The sequence below is a fragment of the Sciurus carolinensis genome, chromosome 4 (assembly GCF_902686445.1).
Source record: "Sciurus carolinensis chromosome 4, mSciCar1.2, whole genome shotgun sequence".
Lineage (NCBI taxonomy): Eukaryota > Metazoa > Chordata > Mammalia > Rodentia > Sciuridae > Sciurus > Sciurus carolinensis.
This window is the reverse complement of record NC_062216.1, coordinates 149,858,409-149,871,768: the sequence shown is the minus strand read 5'-3', so window position 1 is coordinate 149,871,768 and position 13,360 is coordinate 149,858,409. Positions and strand designations below refer to the sequence as shown.

At 35.7% G+C, this 13,360-nt stretch overlaps 1 protein-coding gene across 1 annotated transcript in view; it reads left to right on the top strand.

The window, feature by feature from the left end:
* Positions 1-13,360, top strand: part of Eea1 (early endosome antigen 1) — a 125,299-nt gene that overhangs the window by 35,273 nt on the left and 76,666 nt on the right. Inside the window, exon 2 of the mRNA XM_047549868.1 lies at positions 7,962-8,054. Within this exon, the coding sequence (XP_047405824.1) occupies positions 7,962-8,054 (93 nt within the window). The remainder of the gene's footprint in view (positions 1-7,961; positions 8,055-13,360) is intronic.

The window sequence follows — 13,360 nt, the reverse complement described above, 5'->3', positions numbered from 1 at the left end:
TGTATAGGTCTGAGGCAGTACAAATTCTACCCTGTAGACCTCTATTTTTTCTGAAGATTTCCAGTTCCCCACCTTTAAAAGGGAAAACAATATCAACAGCACCCAGTGTAAACAATATATAGCCTTTAATCTAATAGCTTCCACCAAGGCATCTACTGCTTTCTTGCTATAAATGGAAATGATCAGTCACTGTGTACAATATAAACCAAAAATTTGCTAAAAGGCCTTACAATTTCAAATGGTGAACAAAGAGACAACAGAAATAGTGTAAGACATGATGTTCATGAGGAAGAAAGAGAGAAGGTAGAAGTAAAAATCCACAGGAAGAGTGGAAGAGGAACCAGCAGAGATTGACTGTTAGCTGGAGAACAGGTAGAAAGGGAATCCAGGAAAACAGACAAGTGAGAGGAAGAATACATATAAAGAGAAAAATTTAAAAATATAAGAATATACAACAGAACTACAAAACACCATTCATTTATCACCATCCTCAACAAATGATGCATGAAAAGTATCTTGCTCCAAATATGATGGAGAGAGATGTTAGAAAAGAAAAAAATAAAAATAAAATAAATGTCAATGGAAAAGTGAACAACTGTCTCTGTTGGCGTTTTTGTTTCTCAGCCCTGTGTCTGACTTCTCATAAGATTGCCTGACCCAGAGGAGCCCTGGCAGGCCCAGTCACTAGCCCACTGGGCTGACCTTCAGGTATCCTGGGTTCAGCTGCATTATAGTCCCAAGATCTCAATGTCACTGCAATTTGGAGAGAGATCACCAGGGATGAACAATTCTGAGAAACAGCAGCTAGATGGCGGCCACCAGCACTCCCAGGAGGAAGACCGCAGGCATAGCCAAACCCTTAGGCACCTGACCCTGAACATCCAGGTCCTGGCCAGAGTCCCCGGACAGGGGCAGCTGCGCCCCAAGCTGGCAGTGGCAGCAAACCTGCTAGCACCTCAACCTCCCAGGTCCTGACCGGTGTCTCGAGATGGATGTGACTGCATGCAACCAAACCTGGAGTCTCCCTGGCAGTGAACCTCAGGGAGGTGGTGGAATAGGTAGTGGTGGAGTTTGGTGGCAGCAGGCAATGGGTCAGCAGCAGCTGCAGTGGGTTCGTGGTCTCGGCAGCAGGTCAGGGGTCAGTGGCAGCGGCTGCAGGGGCACCCAGAGAGAAGACCTCCAGGTGACCTCTAGGGGGTGGCAGCGGCATTGGTGGCAGCAGCAGAGTCAGTGGCAGGAGTGTAGAGGACATTTGCAGCCAGGGAAAAGAGCCCTGGGTGCCTGCAGCAGTGGCATCAGGGGCAGCTGTTCCCCAAAAGACCCTTGGGCAATGGCAACAGCGTCAGTGACGGCGGCACCCAGAGAAAAGACCTCTGGTCGTCTCAACTTGTTATTTTTAATTGTCCAGTTTGCTGAAAGTTTATATCATAGTTTAGTTAACTTATTTCTTAGTTTTGAACATGCAGGTTTCTCATAATTTGTCACTTTTGTAGATAATGCATTTCTTGGAATGCCCTTTCATCCTTTCCTGGAAAATTTCTGATCAAACTTCAAGCCCAAACAGTGATGTGGTGGAATTTACAGTGTTTTAAAAAAGTATCTATTTATAGCAAAGGGCAGTAGCCTTGTTCTGAATTCACATGATGGCTTCTTACTGCATGTAGGACATTTTTGATACCTATTGTGGAACTTGGTTGACACTACCTGTTTTAGATCCTAGAACCCTGTATGCTTTTGTGTATTTGTTTTAATTTTTGTCATCTGAGATGTTTAATCTTGTTTTTGAGAATGGTTCTGCCTTTTTAATATTTAAGCATTCTTGACCTTTTGTTGATCTATGACTGCAGAGGCAGTGGGTTCCATGTGAACCCTAAGTGCCATTTGCACTGGAGTTCTGGACGTGCTTTCTCTCCATGGCACATTTAAGTGTTTTAAGTCCCCTATGCCATTCCACATTGTCAGTTTAGTCTATTTGTGTGTGTGTGTGTGTGTGTGTGTGTGTGTGTATGTTTTTAAAATATACTTCATCTGATAACTTTCCATTGGGCACATTTATGTATATTTCTTTAAACAGTGTTCTTATTTCTCCCTCTTTGTGCTTTTTTCCCATCTTGTTGATGTGATTGCTGTTCTACTCAATTAAATTTAACTTTAATTTCAAGGAACAAATGTTTTTTCAATTACAAGAACTAGCATTGATCTTTTCTCTCTCAGAATTCTATCTGCACTGAGAATCCCTCCAAGTAGCATTCTTTTATTTATGTATTTATTTTTTTCTGTTTACTTCCTATCTCTTTTTGTGTATATTAGCTTGGTGTCCCCAGTCAGTTTGTGGTCTCCTTAAGGCATGGTCTTTGTTTCTCCTACAGTGCTTTCACACTCAACCTGCTCCTTTTTGGCATTCAGGGCCTTGTGAGGTTTTCGGTTATTCATGAAAGATGAATACACATGTGTTGTATCTATTGAAGAAACTATTAAACAAAATGAATGTATTATGTGCTTTTGGGCTTCTGAAAAAGATATCTATGTTTATGTGATACTTTTTCTATTAATAAAATTTGGAAGGTATTTCTCTATCACTTTAAACTTTTAGCACAAATTATTCTTATCCTATTGTTTTTGTGAAATAAAAATTTTATAATTAGAAAAGCTAGAATGCTTTGTTTCTTCAGCGTCAGTGTCATTTCTACTTCTCACTGAAATAATGTGACTAGTGTGTAAGGACAGAACAAGAAATTCTTTGACAATATAGGAAAAACCAGGGAAAGAACGTTTAAAAATGGGCATCAGAAACCCATATCTTATATGATGAATGAATGGCCTGTTCTTTCTCCTTGTACTCTCCATGACTCTTGGGCTTATGTTTTTTATGAAGACTATTTTAAGCAAATTTGCAAAAGGGAACCAGATGTGGTGGCTCATACCTGTAATTCCAGGTGTTGGGGAAACTGCATCATGAGAACCAGAAGTTCAAGGGCCACCCTGGGCAACTTAGTGAGACTGGGTCAGGAAATGAAAATAAGGGCTGGAGCTATAGCTCAGTAAAATGCACTTGGGTTCAATTGCCAGTACTGGGTGGCGGGGAGGGCTTGCTAAAGGGTATTTTTGATGATGGTAATAGGATTATATATAAGTACAATAGTTCTTTGAATCCCCACTACCTTTCAGGTAGAGTAAATCTCAAGTGAAAAATCACCTGGAGTCTGGAAAAAGAATAAATATATGGGCAAAACATAGCTTTTGTTTCTAGTATTTTAAAAACTGTTTTAGTGTGATGCTACCCAAATGTTAATGAATTAAAAATGAATTTATAGTTTTATGCAACAATTTTTTAAAAATATTTTTTAAGATGTTGATAGACCTTTATTTTATTCATTTATTTATATGTGGTGCTGAGAATTGAACACAGTGGCTCACACATGCTTAGGCAAGCGCTTTACCACTGAGCCACAACCCTGGCCCAACGATTTTTTATATTTATTGTTTATTAATGTTTAATTTTTATGTGGTACAGGGGATTGACCCAGGAACACTCTATGACTGACTACATCCCCAGCCCTTTTTATTTTTTACTTTGAAACAGGGTCTCACTAGGTTTTCCAGATTGGCCTCAAACTAGAAATCCTCCTGCCTCAGTCTCTTGAGTCACTGGAATTACAGGCATATACCATCGCACTGGGCTGCAGCAATTCCTTTTTAACCTTTTCCCTATTCCTTCTTTACCACGTTCTGGTGTAGATAGTTTTGGAAAGTTAGATTTTGGGAAAATGTAAAGAGAATGTAGAAACCAAGGCCTGTTCTTCCATACTTCACCAGGAAATCTGAGATTCCTTAGACAAAGAACAAAAACCTGAGGAAAGTATTTCTGAAGGCTATTGAACTTCTTTAGATAAATCTAGAGTGGGGAAGATCTTGGATCAGTGTACCTTTTGTGTCCATGGTAACTAAGGATAATCATTGGGAAGAGTCAGGGTACTTCCTTAATCATTTGACTCTTGGTTCTTTTGCTGCTAATTTCTTGTTTCTGTAAAGCCAGCTGTCAGCATAATGGATTAAAAAAACAAAAAACAAAAAACAAAAAAACCTATCAGTGACAGAGGCTAGGAATACTAATCTCTTTCACCCAAACATGTTCCTGGAAACTTGAAACTATCACCAAATACTCAAGATATAAAGAATAATTTCCACCAATGGGAGAATGACCCTCTGAAGTTGGGAATCCTCATCAGAGACATTGGAAGGGACACCTGAGCTTCATGTAGTTGAGGCTTTACAAGATCCTGTTGTGCCTTCAGCCTGTAGGAGAAAGCTAGACCTATTCCTCCAAAGCATAGGCATCTTAGGAAAATAAGGACAAAGAGAATAAAATGAGGGAGAAAGTGGGGGCCTACTGTCCTCTTCCTGCCCCCGATTGTTCTAACACGTTTAGTTACTCAACATGTGAAGATGAGACTATGTATTAAAAAGCTGACCTGCTGAGGATTAGGAAGATGGTTCTGACAGATTTCAGAGTCACAGAATGAGGGTGCCTGTGTTATGCCTCAGGAATCCTGGATCTGGCTCTGTGAGCTCTGAGGTCCAGGAGCCCAGGTCCTCTTTTCTTGCAGTTGCATTCTTGGCATAACCATCTCTTTGCTTTGGTCCTTTCCTAAGCTCTATCTGCCTGACCTTCTCAAGGTCTAGGAAATGGTACTCCCAGGAGAAAGGGCAGCACAACCAAGCTAAGGGCAGGAGAGGATGCTTGGGTTCTGAGACCTGACCCACTGAGGGGTGTGTGCAAAACCAAAGAGCAACCTCACCAAAACTGGTAGGAAGTTCAAGCTTAATTTCATAGTTTTCTCTGTTGTTTGCTCTTCTCATTAGTTGAGTTCTTGTCTGTCAAAGAGATAGAAAACTGCTTTTATGCTGAGATGCTTAAGTCTAAAGAAGAATGAGATCCTCAAGTCTAAAGAAGTAAAAATAGTCAATTTGAGGCATTTATTTTGTACTGAGGATTGAACCCAAGGGTGCTTTACCACTGAGCCACATCCCCAACCCCAGTCTTACTAAGTTGCTTAGGACCTTGCTAAGTTGCTGAGGCTGGTCTGGAACTTGTGATCCTCCTCCGCCACCACACCCAGCTAAATTTGAGGCTTTTAACTTTCCCTAGTATCTCTTGATATTGACAACCAAAAAGAGAATCTTCATGTCCAGCACCTTTTTTTTTTTTTTTTTTTAAACTTTTGGCTAGAGATTCAGTTTGAATTCTTCATCCTCAGTGCTTTATCTAAATTCTGCCACTTTTATACTTGATTTGGATAAGTCTCAGTGTGTGGTAGCAGCAATAATTCTTGGATAAGCTATAACGATTACCTCCATCTTTAGCTACTGTTTGGTTGATGTCCTTTTTTGTCACTTGTTAGTAGGGTACCTGTCCCTTCTGAAATGTGTCTCTGGTGTTCTCTGGCCATATGTGTTGGAAAGTTATACAAGATAATGGTCATTCCTTTAGTCCAACTCTCATAGTACTCCGAGTTCTGAATCCTAAAGAAGATGTTAAGTACAGACTGAGTGTCCCTTATTGGAAATCCTCAGGACTGCAGGTATTTCAGGTTATTAATTTTTGGACTTGTATATATGTAAAAAGATCTCTTGGGGATGGGACTGAAGTCTAAAATGCATTTATGTATCATCTCCACCTTATATAGTAGCCTAGAGGTAATTTTATACATATTTTAAATAAATACTGTGCATAAAAATTTCTCATTTTGAAATTTTTTACTTTTACATCATGTTGGTGCTCAAAAAGCATCTGACTTTGAAGCATTTCAGATTAGGGATGTTCAACCTGCACTTTAAAAGAAGTTCAAGATCATTTAATCTCTGTTGTTATCCTGGCGTGCTTAGTTCATCCTCTCTTCCTAGGATATAAAATAGGTATTTAAATTAATCTTACATCCTCTTTTGAAGGAGTATGTTTAAAAAGAGTTTTGAGGGGGCTGGGGAGATAGCTTAGTCAGTAGAGTGCTTGCCTTGTAAGCACAAGGCCCTGGGTTCAATCCCCAGCACCCAAAAGAAAAAAAAAAAAAAAAAGAGTTTTGGTTTCCTTGTTACTTTAATTACCTGCTGCTATTTTCTGCTTGTCTCAGTTTCCCAATTTTAGAAGACTAATATAAGGAGAAAATTTAAATAAATGTGCAAAGTATCTGCCTAAGGAAATAAAATTAAAGTTAATTTGGATTGTGCAATTTGATTATCAATATAAAACTTTTTTTAATATTGAAGTAATTTAACTGTGATTTAAGTTCTGAAAAAAAAAAATATAGCAAAACCAAAATGGAAAGCCCAAACCTCAGAACCCTTATAATCTTGTTTTGATATAGACATCATTATTTGCATTTTGGAACTTTTCTTAGTGGTTTCCCACCCCCCGCCTTGCTGGTATTGGGGATTGAACCCTGACCTACATTCCCTCTTTTTTTTTTTTTTTTTTAACATGAATTTTTAAAATTATTTTTTGAGTCAAGTTCTTATTGAATTGCCCAGGCTGGCTTCAAACTTGTAATCCTGCTTCAGCTTCCCAAGTATCTGGAATTACTGGCATGATCTACCATACGTGACAAGTCCTATTTCTTATACAGTTTTTTAATGTAATTATAGCTACAGTGTACACATTGTCTACTGTTTAATGCAATTTTAGTAGTCATCTTAATTGATCAATTCAAAAGAGTATCAGTTCATTCCTATTTGGTATTTAGGTTGACTATTTAATGATGATATGCATCGTGTTTGTGTGTAAAGCAAATGTATAGTGAGTTGTTCTCAATCTTGGGTGCCTGAGGTGCATTTCAGTGGAGATGGATGTCTAGCAGAGAAGCAGTATCCCTCAGTGATTAAGAACCACATTGCTAGAATTAAAACCTTTCTTACATTTTTTAGCAGTGTGACTTTGGGCAAGTTTCTTAGTCTCTATGCTTTTGTTCTCCCATTTGTAAAGTAATAATCATGCTAGCATGTATTTTTTTTTTTTTTCTTTTTTTTTGCGGTGCTGGGGATTGAACCCAGGGCCTTGTGCTTACAAGGCAAGCACTCTACCAACTGAGTTATATCCCCAGTCCTATAACACGTATTTTTGATGAGGATTATTGTGTCAGTTCTTGTATCTTAGATCTCTTCTTATCCAGAGTTTAACTAGATTTAAAATTCATTTAAAGTAATAGCTAGATATTAATGAATGGTAATACTAGATGATAAATGCTGATAGGGAAAAAAATTAATCCTTCAAAACATGTCTTGGTGGTGCCATATCAAGTATTAGGGATAGACTGGTACTGGATGGTCTGAGTGGTAGGTGAATGGGTGGCTAGATATTTTGGCCTGTGTGTTGTTATGTCTTTTTTTTTTTTTTTTCCTTTTCTTTTCTTTTCTTTCTTTCTTTCTTTCTTTCTTTCTTTCTTTCTTTCTTTCTTTCTTTCTTTCTTTCTTTCGGCACTCCTCAAATCATTGTAGTTTGCTTTGTGTCATAAAGAGAGCATTGCAAGAGGAATCAGAAGATGAGCATTTTAGTTCTTTTTTTTCTGTTTTTTTTTTTTTGTTGTTGTTATTATCTGTGTAATCAATAAGAAGTTATTTAACTGCTTTAAATTTGTTTTCTCCTCTGTAGAGATTACGTATGTCTTACTTTTCTCAGAGATGTCATAATGATTAAGGTGTTTGTGAGAGTGAATTTAAGCCTATAAAACATCATATTCAAAAGTAAACTTTATTAATTTAAAAAGACAAAAAATGAGTTGAATGCATATATAAATCTCAATCCATATGATATTAGACACAGTCTTTCATAAAAGATATTATTAGTATTGTTTGTTATTATTTTGAAGATATCTACTTTTCTTTATATGAAAAGGTTTATATTATTACATGGCTCTGAATGTGATATTAATATCTGCTTTGGTTTTTTTTCCCTCCCCTCTTTGTTTTAGACTCCTGGGAGAGTTGGCTCTCAAGGTTCTGATTTAGATTCATCAGCAACTCCTATAAACACAGTGGATGTCAATAATGAAAGCTCTTCAGAGGTATGAAAATCATAACATGGCAATACAATTCACTGTGACTTAAGGGAAAATTAGCAAATATTTGTGTGACTTGTCTGCATAGGAAGAACTCTTATAAGTCTATAAATTAGAATGTGACTTTTGAGGTTGAGAAAATTTGTTACAACTTTGAAAAATAATATTGCCAATTTGTCTTTCATTCTGATGTCATCTCAATTTTATGAATTTGTTTTAGTCTATGTATAAAAAATTGCTGGTGAATTTATGTCTATTTATGTATGTGTACTGTCGAGAACTGTTGGGCTAATGAAAAAGTAGGCTATTTATAAAGCTTACAGTTATTTTCTGTCTTCAATTATGGCTTTGTAAGAATTTTTTGATAGTTTTATTAAGAAACTAGTGGAAAATATGCCTTTTTAAAAATCAACCTCAATTTAAAATAAATTAATCCCTGTGATTGCATTATTATTTTTATTTTTTAATAAACAAGCAATATTTGTTTATTATACAAAAAAGAGGTAGGAAAGAGGACTCAGAAGTCACCCCTGCCACAGATCAACAAACTCACTCTTTGTCTAATGGTTTTTATCAGTCACCCCTCTGGGCCTGGCTGAAACTCCCACCCAGACCTTTTCTTTGTTCTGTCCTTTTCCTATAGATCGTCTAGTCTTTGTGTCTCATGTGTGTTTCTGGGTTTGTCTTTCTGTCTGTCATACTTGTTTTGTTTCTCTGATCATCTGTCTTCATGTATATGCATAGTAGCCATAGTAAGATTTTATAGAGAGTGAGAAAAATGTCAGTTGAACTCTATTAAGAACAAGTTTAAGATTTTTTTTTTTTTTTTGTGGTACAGGTGATTGAACCTAGGGCCTTGTGCACTTTTGTGCAGCCTAGACAAGTACTATACTTTTGAGTTATATCACCAGTCCAGGAAATGTTTTTAAGAAAGATTTTTCATACTATATTAATGATATAATGGACTTAAAGTGTTCAGTTTTGTTCCAGGAAAGATTCTAATAATAACTGTTAACTTTGGTCAGACCAAAAACAAACCTAAAACCAAAAAACAAACAACAACAATAACAACAGAAAAACCCAAAACAAAAAATAGTATTTCCAATGGGTATTGCTCTCAAGCAGCACTTGCCTTGGCAATGCTGTTGTATTGTCTTAGTGGGGTTGTCTTCCACTTTTCCATATAGTTACTTTGTACTTTCTTTATCCTCAAGTTTCCCAAGTCTTTTACCCTCTTCTTGCTTTCCCCCAGTTACCTTCATAACATTAAGATAATAGGCACGTCACATAAATGTCCTTGTTTTATCACTAAAACTATACTTTTCTTACTTTAGTTCATAGAATACAGGTTCCTTTGCCTATCAGATTTTATTCTTTTCTCTAGTTCTCTGAATTCCATTCTGGCTCCCTTTATCTCCCCATTCCTTTCTATCTTATTCTTATCATCTTTCTTCTGCCAATTTAGTTGTTAGCTTGGATTATGAATTATTCCTGTGAGCCTACAGTGTTCTATCAGCATACACGTGTTCGGTACAATACATATGAAATAAGCAAAGAATACTAAAAACATAAAAAGTGGAAAAAAACAACAACAACTAAAACCCTTTGACCTGAAATCCCTTTGACAGTTACCATCTATCATTTGCTTCAGAGCCAAACTTTGCCAATACATTATTAATAGTTACAGTTTTCAAGTCTTCTCTTAGATCTTTTATATCTTTTATTGTGAATTGAACCTTTTGTCACTGTTCTAATAATAATTCAAAGACATAGCTTTCTTTTGATTAGTATTTTGAATACCTTTTCTGGCTTTCCATTTTCAGTGTTTTTTTGCTTCTTTTGTTTTGGATTTCTTTCTTTCTTTTTTTCATTTTTCTTTTTCTTTTTTTTAATAAACAGCATATAACTTGTCCTTTAACTGGGAGAACCCACTTGAGTTATTTTTGTTCTTGATGTGTTTTGATTTATTTTTAATTTTTTTTTCAGTACTGGGAATTGAATTCAGAGCTTTGTGTACATTACACAAGTGCTGTACCATTGAGCTACATCCCTAGCTTTTTGTATTTTTTAATTTTGAGGCAGAGTCTTGCTAAGTTTCCTGGGTTGTTCTTGAACTTGTGATCCTCCTGCCTCACCCTCCCAAGTAGCTAGGATTACAGGTGCACATTACATTCCTGGCATCTTACTATTCTTATCTCACAGAACTTTAAGCCATGTGTCAGTGTAATAGTCACCCCCACCCCCGCCTTTTTTTTTTTTTTTTTTTTTTTTTTTTTTTTGTGATGCTGGGAATTGAACCCAGGGCCTTGTGCTTATGAGGTAAGCACTCTCCATATTTTTAAAAGATAAACATTGTTAGGTATATAGAGAATTTGAGAAATTGTTTTAGAATCGTTTTATTTAATTCAGAAAATTTGAAGGATTGATCATCTTCTGGGAATTATAGTTGTAGGCAAAAATGGGATCTTAGGCTACTGGAATATGGTAAAGACTGAAAATTGCTTTCATTAAGAGAACTTCTTTGTTGAGAACACTATATCACAAAATGTTGTATCTACCAGTAATTTCTTGATCTAAAATAAAAAATAAAAGCTAACTTGCCAATAGGTCTCAGATAAGTATATACAAAGTATCGTAAACAAAATACATTTCTTACAAATTGTTGTAAACAAAATAATATTCCAACCATGAAAACTAGCTACCATAACAATAACAACAACAAAAAACAATGAAAATTTAGGATCTGAGGATGGAAACTAATTATAGAAGTCCTTCTTTGGGTAAATCTTTTGCCTTTTGTACAGTTAATGCTTCGAAGTTTCCCTTAATATATGTAAAGAAAGATATACTAATTATTTTTCCTGTTATATATGTTTGTGTTTTTTGTTTTATATATATAAAAAACTTTTAATGTATATCCTTCTAAAAGTTATTATTTCACAGGGTTTCATCTGCCCATTATGTATGAAAAGATGTATAACTGCTATTGATTTGTCGGAGCATTACCAGAAAGTGCACGCTGAAAATGAAACAAGAGGACAGGAACTTCTTAATGACTCCAGTGTTACTGTGGGTCCTGTATATTTTGTTTTAGCAGCTTGGTTATGGGTTGCTTAAAATAGCTCTGTTTTTCTCCACCTAGGTGTTGGTTTCTTTTTATGCTACAAAGGGATATGGATTGCTTTAATTATGCATGCTTAAAGGAAGACTCTATAAAGCAAAGAGGCTCTTGGGTAGTCTGCTTGTTTTTTCCTACTGTTTGCATCTGTCTTCTTGTGAACTTGTAAATAAATATAATCGTTCAATATTTCGGCAGAAATTTTGCAATGAAATTGACATATAAAGTAAATATTATTTCAACAGTTATAAATTAATTATATATTATTAGTATATTTTAATGAAGCATTAAAATGTTTTAGGTTAAAACACTCTACTTTGAAAGAGTACTTTGCATGTGAACTGTCGTTGTCCCTATTTGGAAAAATACACAGCTTTAGAATCTGTATCTAAGACTGTCTCAATCTTTGTTTTAATTTTCCACACCTAAGGGAGGTGACAGAATGACACCTTCTCATCAGTAACAATGGATCACCCAAAGAATACTTTAAGTATTGTGGTGCTGGTGCACATCTAAGGCTGAGGATGGGAGCAAGTAAGGGGGAAGAAGTTTCAGGCTGGAAGGAGTTCCTCAGATGATCCTGATATATCTGTTTCCTTTGAAAATCACTGTTATTGTAAAAATTGTAAAAGCAAAGAGAAACTACTTTTTGATTCTTTTACAAATCTTATAAAATAATGAAAACTTTGATATCACGAAAGACCAAAATTATGACCTTTTTCCATGAAGCAATTATGTATATAAGAAAACAATCTCACAACTCACTTGTTTAACTTATTAATGGAGTACCTTTCATATAGCAGGTATGTTGGTAGGTGAAAGAGAGAAAATGGTGAATAAGATATCTCTACCCCAGGAAATTTCTATAATAGGTGTTATTTGCAAAAAGAGTATAATGGCTAATTTAGTATGAAGGGGACTCAAAAAGAACTTTATAGGGGAATAATTAAACCAGACATTCTCTTGAGCAGTGGGGTAAGTGGTTGCATACAGGATTATACCTAATTAGACCAATTAGAACAGTGCAAGCAAAGATGGAGGCACAACAGATTCTTGGAAAAGCATTTAGCATGTTACTGCCTGTCTTCTTGTACATGTTGGTCAGCTTTTTCTTTAGGGATTAGCCAACAGCAAAAGTAACAATCTCACCCACTTGTCACTTTAGTAGGAGTTTTTTTTTTTTGGTAACTAAAGTCACTTGTTTCAACAGGAATATCTTAAGTATCAAGGTAAATTCTCAGCTACATTGGATCTGAAAAAGGATTACAGATAACCAAATTCTTGAGTAAGGAATTTATTGCTTTTAATCTTAAGTAAGTTATATTTTTTGGAAGTTGGTGACAAGTTTGGAATGATTAAGGGAAATAAATATAGCAGGATAGTTTTTATAATTTATGGTTAATAGTCCTTCTCTGGAATTTATCTTTCTAGCAACATTGGGCCCCTTAGATATAGCTTAGGAATAAAAAAAAATATTCACCTGTTGTGCCTCTGCACACTGGCTCTGTGATCAAATCACACCTAGAAGCACCTCTGTTTCACAAATGAGCATAACATCTTTTTTAGCATTTCCTGTATCTTCAGTAATGCTTTTCCATTTGTTTAGAATGCCTTTGTTCTACTCTGCCAGGTAAACTCCTGCTTATTCTTGAGTACCTAATTCCAAGGTCTCATATACACATGTATTTCCATATGTGTACACACACACACACACACACACACACAATATGTTCAGCTGCAGTGAGGATAGAGATGAAATACATAGTCTGTACACATGTATGCATGCACGTATTTTTAAATAAAGCCTTAACTGCTGCCATAGGCAGAGTTGGACCCCTCATCTCCTGTATTCCCATAGTTCTTTAATATATCTATATTGTAACATTGATTCTGGCATCTGATATGCATAAATGATAGAGAAGATATGCATTATTCTTACTTTTTAGGCTCATTTTGTTCTTGGAAGTTTTAAAGATAGTTTATTATATTTTAATAGCAAACTTACAGACATAGCACAGAAGATAGACAACACTAAAAACATACTTGCATGTAGGACAACTCAAAAGTTTAGTGAATGGATAGAATTTACTATGAAAAAAATGCTACAAACATCATTTACTTGCCATCAGTAAGAAATTTGCTTCTTTAAAGAAATCCAAATGCTGGCATTATTAAGAAAATTTTAGCAGGTTTA